The sequence below is a fragment of the Dermacentor andersoni genome, chromosome 5, assembly GCF_023375885.2.
Source record: "Dermacentor andersoni chromosome 5, qqDerAnde1_hic_scaffold, whole genome shotgun sequence".
NCBI classification, from domain to species: domain Eukaryota; kingdom Metazoa; phylum Arthropoda; class Arachnida; order Ixodida; family Ixodidae; genus Dermacentor; species Dermacentor andersoni.
In genome coordinates this window covers 43,372,733-43,391,928 of record NC_092818.1, presented here as the reverse complement: position 1 = coordinate 43,391,928, position 19,196 = coordinate 43,372,733, and the positions used below count along the sequence as shown (strand labels likewise).

General features: G+C 41.3%; 1 protein-coding gene across 10 annotated transcripts; it reads right to left on the bottom strand.

Annotated features, from left to right (window-relative positions):
* Positions 1-1,867: 1,867 nt before the first annotated feature.
* Positions 1,868-19,155, bottom strand: LOC126530053 (uncharacterized). Of its 10 annotated transcripts, none has more exons than XR_011894722.1 (7): positions 18,951-19,155; positions 14,182-14,983; positions 13,099-13,168; positions 12,755-12,820; positions 11,482-11,613; positions 4,845-5,115; positions 1,868-3,569 (listed from the first exon to the last, which is right to left on the bottom strand). XR_011894722.1 is itself a non-coding variant. In XM_072288163.1 (7 exons), exons 4-7 carry the CDS (start codon positions 13,145-13,147, stop codon positions 3,464-3,466), a joined length of 558 nt encoding a protein of 185 aa, XP_072144264.1. In that variant the 5' UTR covers positions 13,148-13,168; positions 14,182-14,365; positions 14,447-14,983; positions 18,951-19,155; the 3' UTR covers positions 1,868-3,463. The 10 variants fall into 10 exon arrangements, 6 of the variants coding, with proteins under 6 accessions (XP_072144264.1, XP_054926176.1, XP_054926175.1 ...); XR_011894723.1 differs by having other exon boundaries at positions 11,554-11,613; XR_008612316.2 differs by having other exon boundaries at positions 14,336-14,983.
* Between the last annotated feature and the right edge of the window lie 41 nt (positions 19,156-19,196).

Here is a 19,196-nt window from a genome sequence, read left to right as displayed (position 1 = left end):
AGAAATTATGCAATGCGTAGCATTTACTCAGTTCAGAGAGCTTCTAAAGTTGCCATAAGGCCTTGACAGCTGAACAGTTGTAGCCCTATTTGGAGCATGAGAAATGAACATTCAGATCGAAACATGAATAAGAACTCGTAATGCAATTAAAAAATCTTGCTATGCCTTTAAAAAAGAGACAGTGAAATGAAATTAGTGTCACAATTTCCTTTTTACTTCATTTGGGTTGAATATACTGATTGTAATAACACAAGAAAGCAGAGCGGGCGAGGCACATTAGAAGAATGCTAGTCTGTTTTATATTCTGCCTTCTCTAGATTTAAAGTTAGTAAAGTTAACTTAGAAAGCTATGGTGAAGCCATTGCTTGAGCCTGTATGGTGCATAACAGCAGCAATCGCCAACCTAACTGGCTGGGTTTACAGTGCCTTATTTGTACTGTATACCTATTTAGGTGCTGAGCTATTGGAAGATTGATTAAGGTGACCAACATGCTGAACCAATAGTTTACTGAGTAAAATACATGGAGAAGGGTGGAAAGATAGGGCAGAGCACAGGGGGGGGGCATTCCGTGTCCACCTAGTGGAAATGTCCATTTCATCTGCTGCGGAAGTTCTGATTGGCTGGGCTGGGGTATGCATGAGAAGGGAGACGGGCACCCTCAGCTAATCAGCATTTCAGCAGAAGAGGATATGGACATGCCCACTAGGTGAATACTTACAGAGCTATTTAATAGAGTACTTCTGTAACCAACATGCCTGCTATGCCATCCTTGGTTACAATGTCTGTCTTGGTCAGTAAAAGCGTGAAAGAACCAGGTTTGTGCATGAAAAGTTTTCCTGAGGGTGTGTGTCTTGAAGCCCGCAGTGCTAATCACAGGAAACGGGTGGATCCAGAGTAGCACCAAAGGGCAAGCCTTCATCGAAACAAATATGGAGGGAAGTGTTTGCATGCTCAAACTTGACAGCTCACAAGTTTGCCAAGACCAAGTGATGTCAGAAGTTGATGAAGCCTACATGGTTGATGAATAAACCGCATAGGCCAAAATTATTTAGGTACTGCTTATGAAGACTACATATTTACTGGAAATCTCAAAATAATTACGTTAGCACAGAATACCTTCCACTAGTTGTGATGTCCTTGAAAAAATGAAAATGTGTGTTGTACTTGTGTGGTGCATGAAGTTACATTTAAAAAAAAACTAAACAATGGAAACAAAATGCAATGAGTAGTACTCCAAATCTATTGCCACCTCTTTAGGGCTAGATGAATTCAAATAATAATAATAAGCAGATGAAAATTGGACGAAAAATAAAATAAAAATATATGAGATGTTTCGGCTCACAGATGAGAGCCTTAATTGTTCACAATTATGAACAAAGTTCCAGTTGAACCATCGCTTACCAGACCAGATGGGCTGCCATCAAACTCTTCACTACTTGAATGCAAATAATTAGTGGTTGGCAAATATCAAATTTTTATAATAGTAATAGTAAGTATCGAATAGTCGAACACTAATGCATACTGTTACAGCAGGCATATTTACCTTGGTATTAAGCACTATGCTTGTATTGACTGGTAAAACATAGACAGCTAACTATCAGGGAAGATTAGGATTATTTTTAAACACAAGTTTACTATTTGTCGTTCAAAAACTGCACAAGCAGCCTCTCTATATCTTTGGAGCCTGGCGGCAAACAAGATTTATAAGAATGAATAGCTGCTGTATGACTAGCTGTAAAAAAAGTTCTAAATAAATGGTTCTAAATAAGTGGATGAGGCGGAGGCAGATTGTGAAGACAGGTCTTAAAATATTAGCATCCAACACACACTTAAAGTTGGCAAAGATTGGACTCAATGTTCAAGAAGAAATTGACTAATATAATTTATTGGTATACATACACGACAGAGCAGCAGCAATACAGCAGAGATAACTGTCATGCAAAAGGAAAGGACGTTAGTCTAAAAATTAACAGTTGATCAGAAGAATAGTTAAGCATGGGCTCAGTCATATGTACAATTCTGTACGGTATGCATGATGTCAGAGCTGCATCTGTGGCCTTACATGCCTCGATTATGATATGATGTGGGCCAAGAGTGGATCAAGGATAGCATCAAGGATAGCATCAAAAGGGGGCCTCCTCCAAAAGGAGAACTGGAGGGGAACGGGGTGGAGAGAGATTTTCTACGCAACAGATACAGTCATATGAGTCGGAATTAGAGCCAACATGTCTCGGGTGAAGAGACAAACTTCCAGGGCCCTCCATCTGAATCTGCCAATGGTGTAGGCAAAATGGTACATATATATTCCGGTGTGATAGGCATAAAGTACTATATCCTTTTCATATTGTGTTTCCCTTTAAACTTAGGCCAATGTTGTTTTAATATAGCAGTTGCCAACTGCCAGATAGAAAGTAAATCTGCACAACTAAGTATACAACCGTAATATGGTAATATAACTGTTTGCTGTTTATAATTAATAAGTCTTTGTTTCTTGCACACAAATAATGCACTGATATTTGCAAAAGAGCATCATGCAGTAACCTAATTGTGCTTAGTTAAATAGGGCACAAAAATGCTTCACTCAAGCCTACATACTGCAATTGTTTATATGAATGATTAGTTGTCGAACTTGTCGATGAGGACTTTATATATATTTACTGTTGCAGCAAAATACTGGCAATATTACATGACTGAAATGTTGCAATCTACTTAGTATGTACACAGTCCCTTTGTACGTGAATTACGTTACACTGTCAATAAATGTGTAGAAGTCAAATAATTTTACTCCACAGAGCTGGAGACTCTCTTGAAAGGATGCAGAAATGGCAGGAATATATTTTCCGCATTGTTTAGCGAGTTCTTATAAATACAGAGTAACGAAGTTTGGACTTGATGTACAATCAGTATAATATGCTACATTGTTTTATAATAAGGTTTAAATCACTGGTCCAAAGCACATGAACAAGTGAATCGCTAGGTGCAGGCATAACGAGGATTAAAAAAAGCAGCTACTTCACCACTGCTGACAGAACAGAGCGTTGAACATGTGCAAAAAATTGCCTTTGCATGCTCCCTTTTGTAAAGCTGTCATGTGTAGCAGCACTCTGCAGTCTCATTGAGTGAACTGGAGTAACATTGGGTAAGCAGTATCAATTGACCCGAACTCAGTTTCTGTATTCCTTGCTGCTATACTTTTCCTAACCTCTTCTCCATAGAACACCATGCATTAAGAACCTCAATATCAAACCTCACCATGCATTAAGAACCTCAAACCGGGACATACCCCACTCCGTATTTCGCAAATAAAATTCACCCCGAAAGAGAAATTAGGAAAGAATGTAGTGTGTGCGACGGCATCATTGACATCAGACACATGCTGGCAGGCTGTCCCACGACTCTCGCCGAGCCCGAAGAAAAATGGTTTTACTGGCACAAGATGATATCAAGCTCTTTATATCAAGGTCAACTACGGGCTGTGCAGAGGGTCAACGATGGCGCCATAAGGCTCGGCCTGACGGTGCCGACATGGACGGGGCCCGCCTCGGTCTGAAGAGACCGGGCTTCAGGACTGTAATAAAGTTTTGTGGGTGAATGAAGTGTTAAACACTACATGGGCAGAACTACTACGGCCATACTCGATGACTTCACCACAAGCTCTCACATCTACGACATCAAACAGCCACAAACACTTCTCCACAGTCATGGGTACAGGCGAAGTCTGCACGGGCAGAACGGATGCACTGATTCAGAGCTCTCGTCGCGTTCATCGCTTTAGTGCCACCTATTTTAAAATAATATACGAAGCCAAGTCAAATCATTATTTAGCGTCTATTTGGGTGAACGTAGTGCTTTCGGGCCCTAAGCGCTAAAAGGACCCGGGCAAAATAACGCTTACCCCCCCTTTGCACTCTGTCGACCAGGTCGCAGGATCGGCGGGCCTATGCCGAGCTAATCAAGGAACTGCAGAATGTTTCTGCTTGCTAAATAAATGTAAAATATAAATTAAATATTACACGGCAAGTTCTAAAGTATATACGTGTGGTGCCGGGCGTTTACGCAATGCAGAAGTAACTTATTAATGTCATTCTTTTTCGTGTTCAGCCGACAGACGATATCGCAAACGTAAGTGAGTTGGCAGAGTGCAGCGCTATGTCGTCTGCTACCAGGAGCTTGCATGATGCACGCAACAGGAATGCACTGCCAGCACTTAAGTAGCGAGCGAAACAAAACCGTGAACTGGTTCTTAGGTTCATGAGGGTAGCTATAGAGGCTTGTTGGTACGGCATATCTTATTTTGTTGTAGCGTAAGCTGAACAAGGGATAGCGCTGTGTATGTCAGATGTGCCTTTCTGTAGTCCTTGTTCAGCCTGCGCTACAACAAAATAAGATATGGTTATTAGGGTCACCTTTACTAGCCGACCATGTCAATTTTCCTTCCTTTTTCGCCCTTCGTCATCGGCTCGGACATGACTCGCTCGCCGCCGCACTGCCGCTATTCCTGCGATCTGCTCCACGGCGTGTCGCGTGATAGAAGCAACGGAACTTGAAATCGAACATTACGATATACGGGCCCTGCACTGCCAGCGCGAAGTCAAATCGAAGAGTGTGGTGCTGACGGTGCGCGCTGTGCCGTGAAATTGAGGAACAAAGTGCGTCACTCCCGAACTAGAGAAAAAAGGGCAGCCAAATAAGAGATCCCCATAATATCTTCCCAACCTGACTGTATAGTCTTATCAGCCTAACGAAGGAAGCGCTGGACCAGCCTAGGTTGAACCCTTATGATTGCTGAACGACAATCGGCAAGCTATTCACGCTGGCGATAGCACTGGGAATTCGATCTCACCATGCAAATATCTCCTTGGCATTGGCTTTGAAGCGGAGGTCATGGGAAAGCTGACCCAGACCTTCAACCGGCCAACACAGTAATTGTGAGAGCAACTTCGTGGACAGTGTCGGCAGCAGAGATGTAGGCAATTCCAATGAATGCTCCGCTTCCGACCGACCTCTGGGAGCTGCAGGTCGGTGGCGATGAACTGCAGCGTGCAATTCCTTCCTCTGCGCGGAATGACCACTGGTACGCTTGCACCCGAGTCTCCTCCAATTGATAGCGTAGCCTGCAAAAGGTTTAGTTAGAAAGCCGGCAGGGGCAGTGCAACTCATTATCTGTCATTCCTTCGAACACATATTGCATTTCCAGCCATTGTCGACACTGAAAGAGCAACGCCAAGCAGACGACGAAGGCAAGTGATAGCCTCCGAACCAACCAACGCACGCGGCCAGGGTCGCAAGCCAACAGCCAAGCCATAGCAACGGAACCCAAAGCGGACTACCCCTTCGTCGGTTCCGTCCTTAGCCAAAGACTTGTTCACTTTGGAAATGATTGACAGATGGGTGACATGATCGTAATTTGCAGTGTCGCCCCGCTGTCTCTGATGGCCTCTGACGCAAGCAAAATTTTGACCAATCAGATGAGGCCAAGTGAACCGGTTCCCTTCTGAACCGCTATAAGATTCAGCCCCAGGGCACCTTGAAGACGCACCTGGCAAGCACCGTTCCGTCTGTCATAATGATTCATTTTCTACTAAAACAGCACGTAAAAAGCTGTTTTAGCCTTATTATTACACAAAAACATGTTTTGTTTAACTATGAGAACTTGTTATTGCATGTACAATTATAATATACATAAATAATATCAGCGGGCCGCTAAAGTTGGTGAACAGACAACAAGATTCGCGCTCACTTTGGAACAGTTTGTCATCTGTTCTTGCTTTTCTTTGCTTGGTTATGCATTTTTCTTTGCTTGGTTATGCATTGTAGGTGAGTAAAGATGTTCATTCTTCATAAAATATTTAACTTGAAGTTATACATGTGTTCACTTGAATGGTGTGTGTATATAAGCCATGTACGCATGTATATGTAAATGTATATGTAGGTGTACATATATGTATATATAGGGGCGTATGCGCGCCACTTCTACGGGTATTTGCGTGTGTACGTGTGAATATAACATGTCAGAGTAAAATATTGGTTTGTTATTGGTGTATGTATATGTAAATATTTATTTTCTCGTTCTTCACAGCTTGGTGTGAACAGTTTCTTTCGTTCTTTCGTTTTTAGTTTTTTGTTTCTCGAGTTGCTTTTCTTTTTTTCTAGTATGGGTTTACGACATACACTGCTGTTTTGCCACTGTTGCCACTGCCTGTAGGGCCTCAGGCCTCGTCAAGCTGCTCAATGAGCAGCTTTATGTCTTGGGTCCATTTTTCCTTTCCTTGAGGAAAATAAAACTGATTCTGATTCTGAACTGCTGTGTTATGACGAACTGCTTGGCTAGTTGATTATTGTGAACACAGTGACAGTGAGCTCACAAGGCTTTGAAAGGTCCCTTGGCTCCAAAAGTTGACCGCCCGAGCCTGAAAAACGTCGGTGCATGCCAGTCCACTGCTCTCTAAAATATTGTTAAATAGCCTCTACTGCTGTCTTCTTCAGGCAGTAGCAAACAGCACAGATCTTGCAGATTATCATAAGTCACATTGTTTATATATAGAGTTCGTAAAGTACACAACAGTTTCATTGTGTATGTTGTAAAGTTTGCTTCTGCACTCTTTTGAAAGTGGAAACCACCATAGCATTCGGCGACATAACTATTACACTCATTTTACCTCTATCGTGAGTTCAAAAAAAGAATAGCGCATATAGCTCCATTGCGTACATGTCTTTCGCAGCACAGTTATGCTGCTGCCATACCACGCAGAAAAGCTAGCTTTGCAGCTGTAAAAGAGTTCCGTGACACAAGGCCTGCATATAGCAGGTTTTAAAGCACTTGGAAGAATCTTTTACAAGCTTTCTGTTGAGCTAGACATCCAACAACATTAAAAACAAGCTATGCTCAGCTTTCCTTCAAACAGACTCAATCAACCTATTGCACATATCACAGTATGTTTCGTATCCATGGATGACTAATGACTAATAATTATGATATACCGGCCTATTTCCATTTTATGCACATGTGTGAAGACACTTGAACATGTCATTTTCAAACATATATCGGAGTTCCTTGAAAATTCCAACCTGATCGATTCCAGACAGCATGGTTTTCGCAAGAATGTGTCAACGGTAACACAATTGCTCGAAACCGTTCATGATTTTGCCGCATCATTAGATAAGCAAGGCCAGGTAGACATTATATTCTTAGATTTCGAGAAAGCCTTTGATCGCGTGTCCCATCCTAAACTGCTTGTCAAAATGAAATCAATATTCAAGAACACTTCATTAATATCCTGGATAGAAGCATATCTTTGATTGCAACAGCAGAGTGTTTCCGTCGATAGCATTAGTTCCAGTCCGGCCCCAGTTTTGTCAGGCATACCGCAGGGATCCATCCTGGGACCACTGTTCTTTTTAATTTTCATTAATGACATTACTCAAGACATACCAATGAAAACTAAGTTGTTTGCTGACGAATGTATATTGTATAATGTAATTCAGTGTCCGAATGACCAGGCTCTTCTAAATTCATCTCTATCTAAACTAGACCGTTGGTGTTCTGAGTGGCAAATGAAGGTAAATGAGAAGAAACCCATATCAATGACAATATCAAGAAAACGAATTCCCCTACACTTCCAATATTCAATAAATGGCCGCAGTCTTTCTTCAGTAGAGAGTTATAAATACTTGGGTGTCATGATCACGTCTGATCTCAGGTGGAACACACATATTAACTACGGTACATACAAAAAAAGGCCATGAAGAAGCTTGGGTATCTCAAACGTTCCCTACGTCAGTCGACAGAAGAAATAAAATTACTGGCATATAAAACATTTATTAGGCCGATTCTTGAATATGCTTCCGTCTTATGGAACCCATTTACTGAAGTTAATATAAGAAAACTCGAAAAGGTCCAAAGAAAATCAATAAGATTCGTCTTTAATTCATACAGCTGGCACACATCTTCGACTCAGCTGGTAGAAAAAGCTAATTTAGAAACACTTCAATTAAGACGTCATCGTGATAGGTTGAAATATATGCATTTAATATATCATGATAATCTGCGTATGAATAAGGAATTGTACATTCAACAGGTGACTCGTCAGTCCACACGAGGAAATCACTCGAAAAAAGTTAAAGAATTCGCCTGCAGCACCGATTGCTTCAGTAATTCATTTTTTCCGCAAACTATTTGAGAATGGAACCGACTCAGTGCACATATTGTCGAGAAACCCACCATACAGTCATTCTTAAGTGCTTTATAATTCTTCCATCAGCCTTCGATCTTCAGCAACACTTATCATCTCGCGACATATGCTATGGTTCTCCCGCAAAATGCTCCGATACGTGATGAATTAAAGCAGTTTGTCATATCGTGTGACGCTCATGGGTAGCTTGAATGGTCCGTGTTCTCATCTAATTTTTTCTTGTCAAGCACTCTGTCAATATATCAGAGCACAATCTTATATCTGTAGCACGGGTTTGTATGCAAGCGACGTGCAAACTATTGGTCTTCCGCTGCTTTTCAGTGCGTGGTGCGAGCCTTGTGTAATGTGTTCTTGTCTTCTTATTTTTGATCATTTCTTCATATGTACTGTCCACTCCTGCCTACGGCCTTCTCTGAAGGCTGGCAGTATTTATCAAATAAATAAATAAATCAAATAAATAAGTATGTCCTTCATGCATGTGAACTTCAACATAGCTGATAGAAAGTTGCCCTGCAAGAAAAGGTTTGTTTTCGAGTCCTGTAAGGATGACCCACCTGAGTAGAATGCTACATGTCGTGCTCCAAGTTTACATTGTATAAAAATGTGAAATCTCTGTACTGACAGCCTCCTACAATAAGGTTTTTACATGGCAAGAAGTTGATGTCAGCAGAGATGTGCCAGCAGGCACATAAAATGTCTGGGTTTTATAGGCAATGGTGTAGAAATATAGAAGTGGGCTAATACAATGCGCATGATGACAATGCTGGCTGGCTAAATACAGCGATACTGACAAAAGCCTCCGATGAAATGAAAAAGAAGAAAGTCGATTCTCAATTTCGAAAATTTCCTGTTTCCAGATATCTGACTTTCTGTCAGCTAAGACTCGAGTGACATTTTATGTGCAGTCTCTGGCAGCAGCATAACATGACTCTAGCATAAAATAGCCTAATTGGTGCTGTGCTACGACAAATTCCTGCAAAACTATGGTTTAAGTCTGATAGAATAGCCTATGCATCACTGTACCTGGCTATATAAACATTTTAATGGGATTAGGATTATTAGGGTACTCCACGGAGATTCTGGAGGCTACATACTTTCCTACTAATTTAGAGTCACTGGGTAGTTCGTGGTCTAGTGGCGAGTATCAAGCTGCTGTGTTCGAGATGAAAACCAATCATTGCACCACTTTGGGTCACAGATTTGTGACATTTGGTAGGCGACACTCATCGGTTAACTTGGTTCACACCAACTTGTGTCACTGTTTATGTGCCGCCCTTCAATGAACATCCTTGAACCTAACTTGTTGCTGGGTATGTAAAACTATGTGCCACACCTCAATGAACCTCTTTTATGTCAAATTTGGTCACTGCATACGTGAAACTGGGTAGTACTGCATTTACTCTAACCTAACGCACACTTTTTTCCTGATAAAATGGGTGCAAAAATTGCCTGTGCGTTAGAATCGAGTATGACCCTAAATCTGCGTTACCATATCTCTATCGGCATTACAAAATTGCAGCCTCGTACGTGCTTCGAGCCTAGCAGCTGTAGCTTCCTCCATGTGCTGTAGTATGTGTGCTTAGGCAATGTGTCCTTTAGCTTAGGTTAGTGCAACGTCACTCTTACCGCTTTTTGTGCTTGCTCTATCAGCATGGATGTTGGCACTGCCCCACAAGCCATCTGTTGGCTTGGGCAGGCCCATATTTGTACCCTGTAAATCCACAAATAAAAAATTAATTAATTTATTATTAAAGTGCCGACTGCAAGGACATGCTGAGTTGATCACTATGCTGCAACTAAAAGGGAAGTGATCATGTGTGTGGAGACGGACGCAAATCGGGCCGCATCACGGGTGTTCGGAGTTGCCGGACCTTGAATGAGGGACTGGTGCAAACAGGAGAGGCGTTCTACAATGGCCGCTGTTACATAGGCGCGGCCGTGCAGCCCCTATTTTGAAAACGGTCTGTGATGGAGACAAGTCAACAAGTCTAGGCGCACCTCACTGTGCTCTCGTCCCTTAGTTCGCGTTGAAGCGAGAAGCCACACAAAGGTCAATTTGCATCCCCCCTGCTACCGCACTTCCTCACTCCAGGGTGTTGATAAAGAGTTTCCGTGGTCACTGAGTGAGAGGTGTTCATGTTTTGTGTGCGCGTGACACCATGCTTGTTAATTTAGTTAGCAAGCGAATGTTTAAAAGTTTATACAATCTATAAAACTACTATCGTTACTTTTCTTGTATAGCTGTCTACTAATCTGCTATCGTAATGGATGCTTCGCCTTTCGAGTGAAACTGCAACCTTTTTTTTATTTATTGCAACTTTAGAGCATTGAAAGTAAATCAATGTTTTTTCCAAATGAGAGAAAGTCGTATTTCTGTATGAAAGAATGAGGTATGCGGTACTGTAACGGAGTTTTCTTTTTTAAGGTCACGGCAAACGGGTGCGCGTTACAACCGAGGGCTAGAATTGAGTAAATACGGTGTGTGCCACTTTTAAATAGCCCTCTTTAAGATTAACTTGAGTCACAGGGCGTGCATGACAGTATGTGCCAGTCACTGACGAACCTGCTTTGCACGAACCTGAGTCACCGGGTATGTGTCATTCAAACTATTACAGCACATATACATGCAGGAAAAAAAACAGTTCAACACGTGAACTGTTCAACGGCTGTAACAGTTTGAAGAACGTGTCACCAACCAGCCCGTAAGGAACCATTATCGTTATTAGGTATGCATTTCTGGATAAACGGCGCTCTTCAATTAACCGATTTGACACCAACTCGAGCCCCTAGCTATAATAACTGGGTATATGATCTTCAATGGCAAAAGAAATAAAAATAAAATTTATCTGGTGCTGAGCAAAACGGTACCCGTGTCGTATTTCTGCACCACCTTGTTAAAATATATATTCACACGCGTGCCACAAGGGGACATTGCGGCAGCACCACGTGGTGCTGCATGTTCAGAGGGAAGCGTTAGAGAGGAACCCGGCGGCAGCATAGGTGCCTTGTGCTGATCCATTTCTTAAATTCTAATCGCATTAAAGTCGACATTGATCATAAATTAGTTTCTGCCAGAATTTTTTATTGATGATCTTGCCTGCCTCAAAAGGTATTCAGAACTTTCCTTTTCGACAACACTAGCAATAAATTTACTTCTCACATGCAAAAGACATGGCAGGTCAGTCTAGGTGGTAGACTTTGGAAGCAGTGATCTTAACGCAGCCTCCCTGACTGGACCAATTAGCGTTTGGCCAAATTTCTTCTGTTCGTAGTAGCTGTCAAACTGACCCACTACTACTTCAGGAGCCTTGTCAGTCTCTTTCACAGAGCATCGGGTTGGCAATGCTGTTAGCCACTCGCCTTGCTGCTGTTGAACGATCCCGAGTACAGAGAGCCGTGTCAGCACCTCATGCTGAAATTCTGCACATAAATGTATGAAAGGTGCAAAAGTTATACACTGGAAATTGTCATTCAAGCACCACGACAAAATTCCACAAATGCAAAGTTGCAAATAATGCAAGAACCGAAACTCTGAAAGCACTTTATCAAGAGCGTATTTAGATTAACAAGGCACTCGTGCTAGTAACGTGCAACTTTGAATTGGTATAGATAGCCTTGCCAAAACTTACAGTTCAATACAATTTCTGCTTTTGCCATAAATTAATTGCCCACCTTCAATAATCTCACTGCCATGTCACATCCAACAGCAACTGAAATGACTATTTTATATGCACATGTCTGCAATGCAACAAACAATGCTGGTTAGATCACTATAAGCTGTGGAAAATTCTGAGTCCAACTAGTCCATACAGCTATTAGAGCCATGCTAAACTTCCAATTTTTATACTTACTGGTGCATACAATTGGCAGGTTAATGAATACAGAACCTACCTCATTCACCAAATTCTCTCTTGACCAAGCAGCTTGTGCTGCGAGTAATGTCATGCTACTTGCAGTAGTAGTATGGCATTACTGGCAAGCTTCACTGATCCCTGCCATATCTTGCAGCAGTTATTCATTTAGTGCATAACATGACTGTTGCTTTGGGGCTATACATACGTATAGTCTGTTACAGAGGAACTTCATAACACCAGCAAAGGAGTGTCTCAAATAAACTGAGGACCTCTTAGTAGTAGAGTCCTTTTGTTAGGCAACATGACCAAGTTAATCTACCTAAATTGCAAAAAACTTTGTGTTGCACTATTTTGAGTGAAGTGCCATTATTTTGCTCTGCACTTAGATTAGCAGCACTACAATTACTGTTTGATAGCAGTAGTGTTTTTGCACTTCCACAGTAAACAAAGCAATGATAACAGTATACATTTAGCGTGGAAGCTTGGGCTTGTTGGCGATACATTGGAAAAAGGACACAGGGAAAAAAAGACAAGGACACGAGAGGGCGACAAGCACATAGCGCTCATGCCTGGAAAAAGTGTAAAAAGGACACAGCACTGTGTGCGTGTTGCTCTCTTGTGTCCTTTTTCTAACAACATACTCTCTACAATTTTAAGTTCAACAAAAGCCCACAGCCCAGAAAGCTTTAGTTGTGCTTGTCGCGTACCTTCCACAGGCAGAAGCTACCTAGGACGTCACCTAGGCTGTGGGGCCCTTGTAGTAGAATGGGGCACTGGGAAGAAAAGCAAAGCAAGTTCCCCCTTTTCGAACATGTACCGCCAGCTTCCAGAAGCCATTTTAGTGAAATATGTTGCAACCAAAAGTAGAAATTTCAAGTTAATGTGAGATGTAAAGATGAAAATTTTACACTTAGGTGGTTTTAACAGGCCGAGAATAAAAAAAAGCTTAGCAAATTTAACCCTTGCGTTCACTTATGGCATTTCACCTACTTTAGAAAAACTAGTAGCGCACCGAATTCAAAACAGATATGTTGAATGAATTACTACCCACCTCGTGCCTCTGTACTATCAGACACATGAGCAGCCTCCTCTGTGCACATCTGTGAACTCCAATCTTCATTCTTTGTGAAAGAAAGTCAAGTAATTACTAACATGTGTTTAACACCCCAGAAAAGCATGCAGGCTGCAGTTTAACATAAAACCTATACACAGTGTAAAGAAGCATTCTTGCATTGCGCTTCCATTGGACTGCGTTTGCATATAAATGAAATTGAAACCTTGTGCTTTACAATACAATGCTATCACCAGCGACCTGCTACCGCAGGTAAATTTTGATTAGAAGACCTCAAAGTACTATAAATTTCTAATAGCTTTTAACTTGACACTGCAGCTGTCTATATATATCACAAAGTATTCAAGACTGAGCTTTCCATACTCCCAGGAGCGTTATTGTTTATTCCGAAACACCATCACATTGCTCAGTAGCTACATTATGCAGGTCTAACTTTTTCATATAATTCAGTTTTTCTTGATGCTTTCATTATAATTAACTTATATAAAATTTTTTTCCATAAACCTGCCATTCAGTAGATGTTGCATGTCTGCCTGACAGACAGCTGCCACCAAAAACCTTGGTTATTTAGCTTGCTGCCCCACTTTTCGTGAGCATATGTACAGATGGCAATTTAAGAACCGTTACATATGAGAACATGCTGCGAGTGTTTGGTATCAAAGCTGCCTCAGCAAGCACTGGTGTTAGCCAGCCCTCAGGCATCACAATTCCTTGCAATCAAAAACACCTGTCAAATTTACCATTTCTAACATTTTTTTCTTGCGCATGACGTGTGGGCTGTTATGAATCTAATAAAGAAAAACATAACCCAGTATTAAACTTATAAGGACTCGTTTACACACAGACAAAACACGTATTCTTCATGCACGAACACTTTCGCAGTAAAAAACATTACTGAGATATTTAAGTTTTCTATACACACATGCTGTTAAGTACACTCTACTGGGAACATAGTAAAATTGTTGCCAAGAGTTGTTTGAAGACTAAGGAGTACACACTTGTACAATGACTAAATAAGGACTTCAAAAGAAGAAAGTAGGAAGGAACAGAATAGGGCCAAACCACTCATTCTGTTCCAATCTTCTTGGCGCTTTTCAGGTCTGTTTCATCGTTGCGCTAATATGCATCTCTTAGTGTACTCCTGACAACTATTATTTTTGGACTTCGCACTTCAGTGTGGCATCTACCTCCAAACAAGGAAAGCCACAAAACATACCAGACGAGTCCTGTGGCAGACATGGATCTTCTGCAGAAAAGAAAACAAGCACTTAATTACATATACAAAAAAAAAAAACATGCTGCTTAAAAGATTAATAAGGGACATAACCTTCTGGATGGTCATTCTCCTGACTCCCTGCAAGAGAACCAAGGCTCTGAGGTTTCAAGTCATCGAAATAAATAAAACATTCGCTTGGAAACTTCGATTCAAGTGAATTCTTTCATCGATTTGTTCACGACAAACAAATGGAACCACCCCACTCAATTTCTGTCTATTTTTAATGGTACACCTTCCTCACTTGCCTCACCCACATACTATGCAATAATGTGTTAAAAACCACGTAATAATGAAAATGAAAGAAAGCTAGTCACGATAGTGATTTCGAGCTGATTATTTCATGCAATGGGAGAAGCGACATGTTCCTTGAAGGAAAAGAGTTCATGAACTGCTGAGCCTTATAAGTTTTGTTTTCTAGCCCTTTTCAGGGCCTTGGAAAATTAGGTGGTGGCTTTCGCACATTGCAGATCTCTTGATCAACATAGCAACTTGGCTTGTGAATTTTTCTTTTTCTCAGCTCTTGTTCCATATCCAAATCCGACGAGTACTCTGCCATACGGAGCCTTCTGCGGCCGTCCTCACAGTTATCTGTAAATCAGAAAAATAATACCCAATCATGTATAAACTTTTTGTTCTGAATTATGATTACAGTCAACTGTTTCTTAACAAAGGTTCCCTTGATTATGATGTGGTACTTCTTCCAGCTTTCCTTTGGCTTATAGCAATTATTAATTGCTGTCTGGCAGCCAGGGCCAGGAGGCCAGAAACAGTACTTGCCCACTACCCCCGTTGCAGGAACAAGCTCTGCGTTTTTTTCGCCCACGAATTCCACAAGGCAGTACTTCATCCGAAAATGGCTAAGCTCCTAGGAAGGGCTAATCCAGAAGCCATAAAAAAGCAGTACACAACACTGTACGTGCTGGCTCCGATCAAAGATGTGCCAACTGCAAAACTCCACACAGCTAATCAAAAGCAAGTTTTCATAGAGGACTGGAAGCCTTCGTAGAGCACTCGATAACTAGCACAACTCTAAGTATATCATTTTTCTAGCACTGTTCGAAAACAAATGTATGCCTCAGACACCAACAAAGCTAATTGCCTAATACTGTACCAAAAACAATACCATGCAAAAGACATATTAAGGTCTGGCGCAACTACTAAGGACCTGATGAAAACAACACTTAAGCAGACTGGCCATGCATTCTTGAGTATCCACTCTTGATGAGCAACCACAATACCAGCACAGTAGGCAAGGTTCACCACACGCTTATTGTTGTCCTGCCTCATTTAAAGAAACCAGCAAGAGAATGCAAGATGTAAAAGAAACTAACATTAACAAAGCCATAAGAAAGTACATAATACATGAAGTCTTTCACATATCAGCGTAATACAGTACTCATTAAAAAACACGGCTCATAAATCAAGCAAGATCGGAAAAGCCTACACCAGGCCGTATGCAACAGTGGCAAAACTACAGATTTGTCTTTGTATGACAGCTTGACAAGTTTCCTTCTTACATTTTCAACTGGCCAACACTTTACTGAAGAAAGTTTGCTGACAACAGCAATTGCAAGTCTTGCTGAGTCTAACAAGTAGCTGTACAACGGTTCACTGTTACAGAACAACCTGCCAAATATGCATGGTTTTCCATGTGATGCGCTGTGAATGAAGCCATCAGCAATGACGTGATCATCAAGCTGGCAGCAATTGTCGGATGGTTTCAAGTTTGCTAATCAGACATAACAGGAACAGACGCCACTGGACCTGGGGTTGCCATATGTGCACACATTTACCCACAGCTTGAAGAGGTGCCGCTACAGTTTATAACTGTGGGACCTCTTTCTGTGTAACATCTTCTGTATATGTGTACCTGTAGTGAAAACAATAAACTCAAATAGAGTGAAACAATAAACTCAAAATAAACTGGAAAATAAACATGCCTGCTAGACATGGTGTCCCATTTGTTCTTTTACACACCTGTCAAATTAGCCCAATGGTCTTCTGATACCACGAGACAAAGGTGTACGAAAAAATCACGCCAACCATTTTTTTGCATTGTGCTGTGGGGTGGTCTATGAGATACCTGTCAGCTGTGGCAAGTTCTATGTGGACCAAATGGCCCAATGCTTAAATGACTATTTGAGGGAGCATTCTAACAATTTAAATAAACTGGATGGTGCAGCACACTGCAAGGCCTACCCTATGTGAGCCGTGGGCAAGAGTAGCAACAAAACAGCACTTGAGCAAATTTTTTATTGATTTGAAGCACCTTACAGGCCTGTAGGGCATTGTGTAACAGGGAACGAAAAAATCCCAACAGTGCATACACAACCAGATGAAAAAGACAGAAAGTACAACATATGGTAAATAAAATTTGTGTACATTATAACAGTAATGAAGAGAAGACTAAGCAATGTGGAAATAATGAGAAGAAATATGGTACATAGTTTAAAGCACACAATAACATAAAGAGTGCATGGCGCATGAATAAGTGTGCAATTTTGCCAAGCATGTTATAGCAAATGAAAAAAAAAAATGAATAAACATGAACTGAAACATGAATATGAAACATGCTAAATGACGGCTTCAGTGAAATGTGTAACACGTTGGTGATGGAATGCATCAGGATTAGACAGAGATGTGATGCTGTCTGGTAGATTATTCCATAATATGATGGCTCATGTAAGCGCTGATGAATTAAAAGCTGAAGTGTCACCATAGATCAGTGTAAGACTCAAATGATTGTGCAATCTTTTAGACGTGCGGGATGGGACATCGAGGTGAAAGGAACATGATCTATTGGAGTGTACACACTTGTGAAATATCGTTCGTAGAGCGATGTCATGGCGTGTGCCTAAAGCTTGGAGAAAAAGATCAGTTTTAATCTGAGTGACGCTTGAATGGTAGTTATAGTTTCTTGAGATGAATCGTGTGGCCATATTTTGGATGGATTCTAAAGTGGTGACCATGTTGTTATGATAAGGAGACCAAATGGAGGAAGCAAACTCAAATTGTGGGCGAACAAAAGTAAGGTAGGCTATTTTGCGAATATTAGCATGGGAACTTCTGAGGTTACGGCGTGGGTACCTAAAGACTTAGAGGCGATGGTGCATATGGATGTGATTTGAAATGACTATGAAAGATCTGATGAAAGGTTAACACCCAGATATTTGCAATGGGAGACGTGAGACAGTAAGTCATCCTGAATATGGTAGTATAACTAGAATTGTTGTTTGCGGCTCACTGAGATGACTTTACATTTCGATACGTTAAGGGTCATTAACCATGTTTTGCACCACTCTTTGATAAGATGAAGATACATGAAGGTATATTTTATCAGAAAGATCGTGCACATGTTAGCAACACTTCAATTACCTTATATTCTCCAGTGGTGCACTAGTTTAAGGCCAATTTGTAGCATTACTAGACAAACTAGCACTGTGACGACATCCGCGTCTTACGTGTGCACAAAATTTGCACCCTATGTTATATCCTTTAAATCATTATATCAGTTAGTAGTTCCCACTTTCATGTGTCCTTCCTCTGTAAACATCTTTTTGTGCACAGAAACAATGTTTAGCAGACTTCCCCAACTTGCCCAAGAGGAAGTCCTGGTGAGTCTAAAATTTTCTTCACTGATTTTCTTATAGTGAGGAGAAATTATGTCACTGCATGGCCCTCTGTTCGAGCAATCACGTGTGGCTGACAACTTCACTGATAAAGATGGGAGAAAAGAAGGGTTATAGAGGCAAAAATTGTCACATTATCACCAAGATGTATTCCCTAATGCAATGCCTCAAAAGCTTTTTTTTTTGTTGGGCAAGAGGATCAGGGTAAGGTTCAAGACCTTTCAGCATTCTGTTGCACAAATCAAGGGATTAACCAAACAAGTCCTCTGAAGTGCAGCAAGGTGAAGGAACATTCATAGAATGGAAACTTGGCATTTGCTTGAGAGTGGCACGCATGGACCTGCAAACATACACCGGTCATATTCGCGCGCATTTTAGATCTATAACATAATGCAGGTTCCTGCAGTGAACCTACGTCGTTGTTTGCCAGGAACATTTGTGCAAACAGGGTACCTCGCATATCACCATCAAAACAAGCAATACTAAATAGCAGCTTGGCAGACTAGCTGGAAGAAATTTAAGAAAATTTCTCGGTATTCAAGAGAGCCAAGCTTTAAAACAAAATTCAGCGGGAGAGTAGAACTATGAGCGGGTGGGCCACGTTCCTCAATATTTGTCTTCATAGTTTACATTCGGGTTACTCCCCATGTGCCTTTTGAACTGTGGCGAGCAGGTGCTCAAGCAAGTCGTGATTGGCCAGCCGCCTAAATCCAAGATTAACAGGGAAACAGTATGAAAATGCAAGACATGAAACAGTAGAGTAAGTGCTACATCGAGTGCCATACAAAAAAATGTTGAAACCTTTTCACCATAAGAGACAAAGTGCTGCCAAGTTGAGAGCAAACATGTGCCTCATTCACAACAGCAAATTCTACAAACAACAGCAACGGCACTGAAAAACGTAACAGGAGCTGCACAAGACCAACCGTAAACGCGCTGCAAGGCATTAGGAAACGAGCTGCTCCAGCGATGCACCCAACTGTCGCTCGTGATCGCAAGCTCGAACGCCATCCGGTTCTTCCAGCGCAACTAGAACAACACTGTAGCACACAATAGATACGAAACCATTAACTTAAAATTAAACCATGAACCATACGCAGCTCCAGCAGCGCGCGTATAATCATAAACCGGAACCGGAACACGCCATACTTGTTTAAAAAACGTCACAATCA

Excerpts from the sequence above, each read along its gene's own strand:
- LOC126530053 (XM_055070197.2), bottom strand. The coding sequence starts at position 18,971 with ATGCCTTGCAGCGCGTTTACG. Across the intron at positions 14,474-18,950 it reads TGCCTTGCAGCGCGTTTACG|GGAGTCAGGAGAATGACCAT; the intron begins GTTGGTCTTGTG and ends GTTCTCTTGCAG. Across the intron at positions 13,169-14,335 it reads TCTGCCACAGGACTCGTCTG|AATGAAGATTGGAGTTCACA; the intron begins GTATGTTTTGTG and ends TCTTTCACAAAG.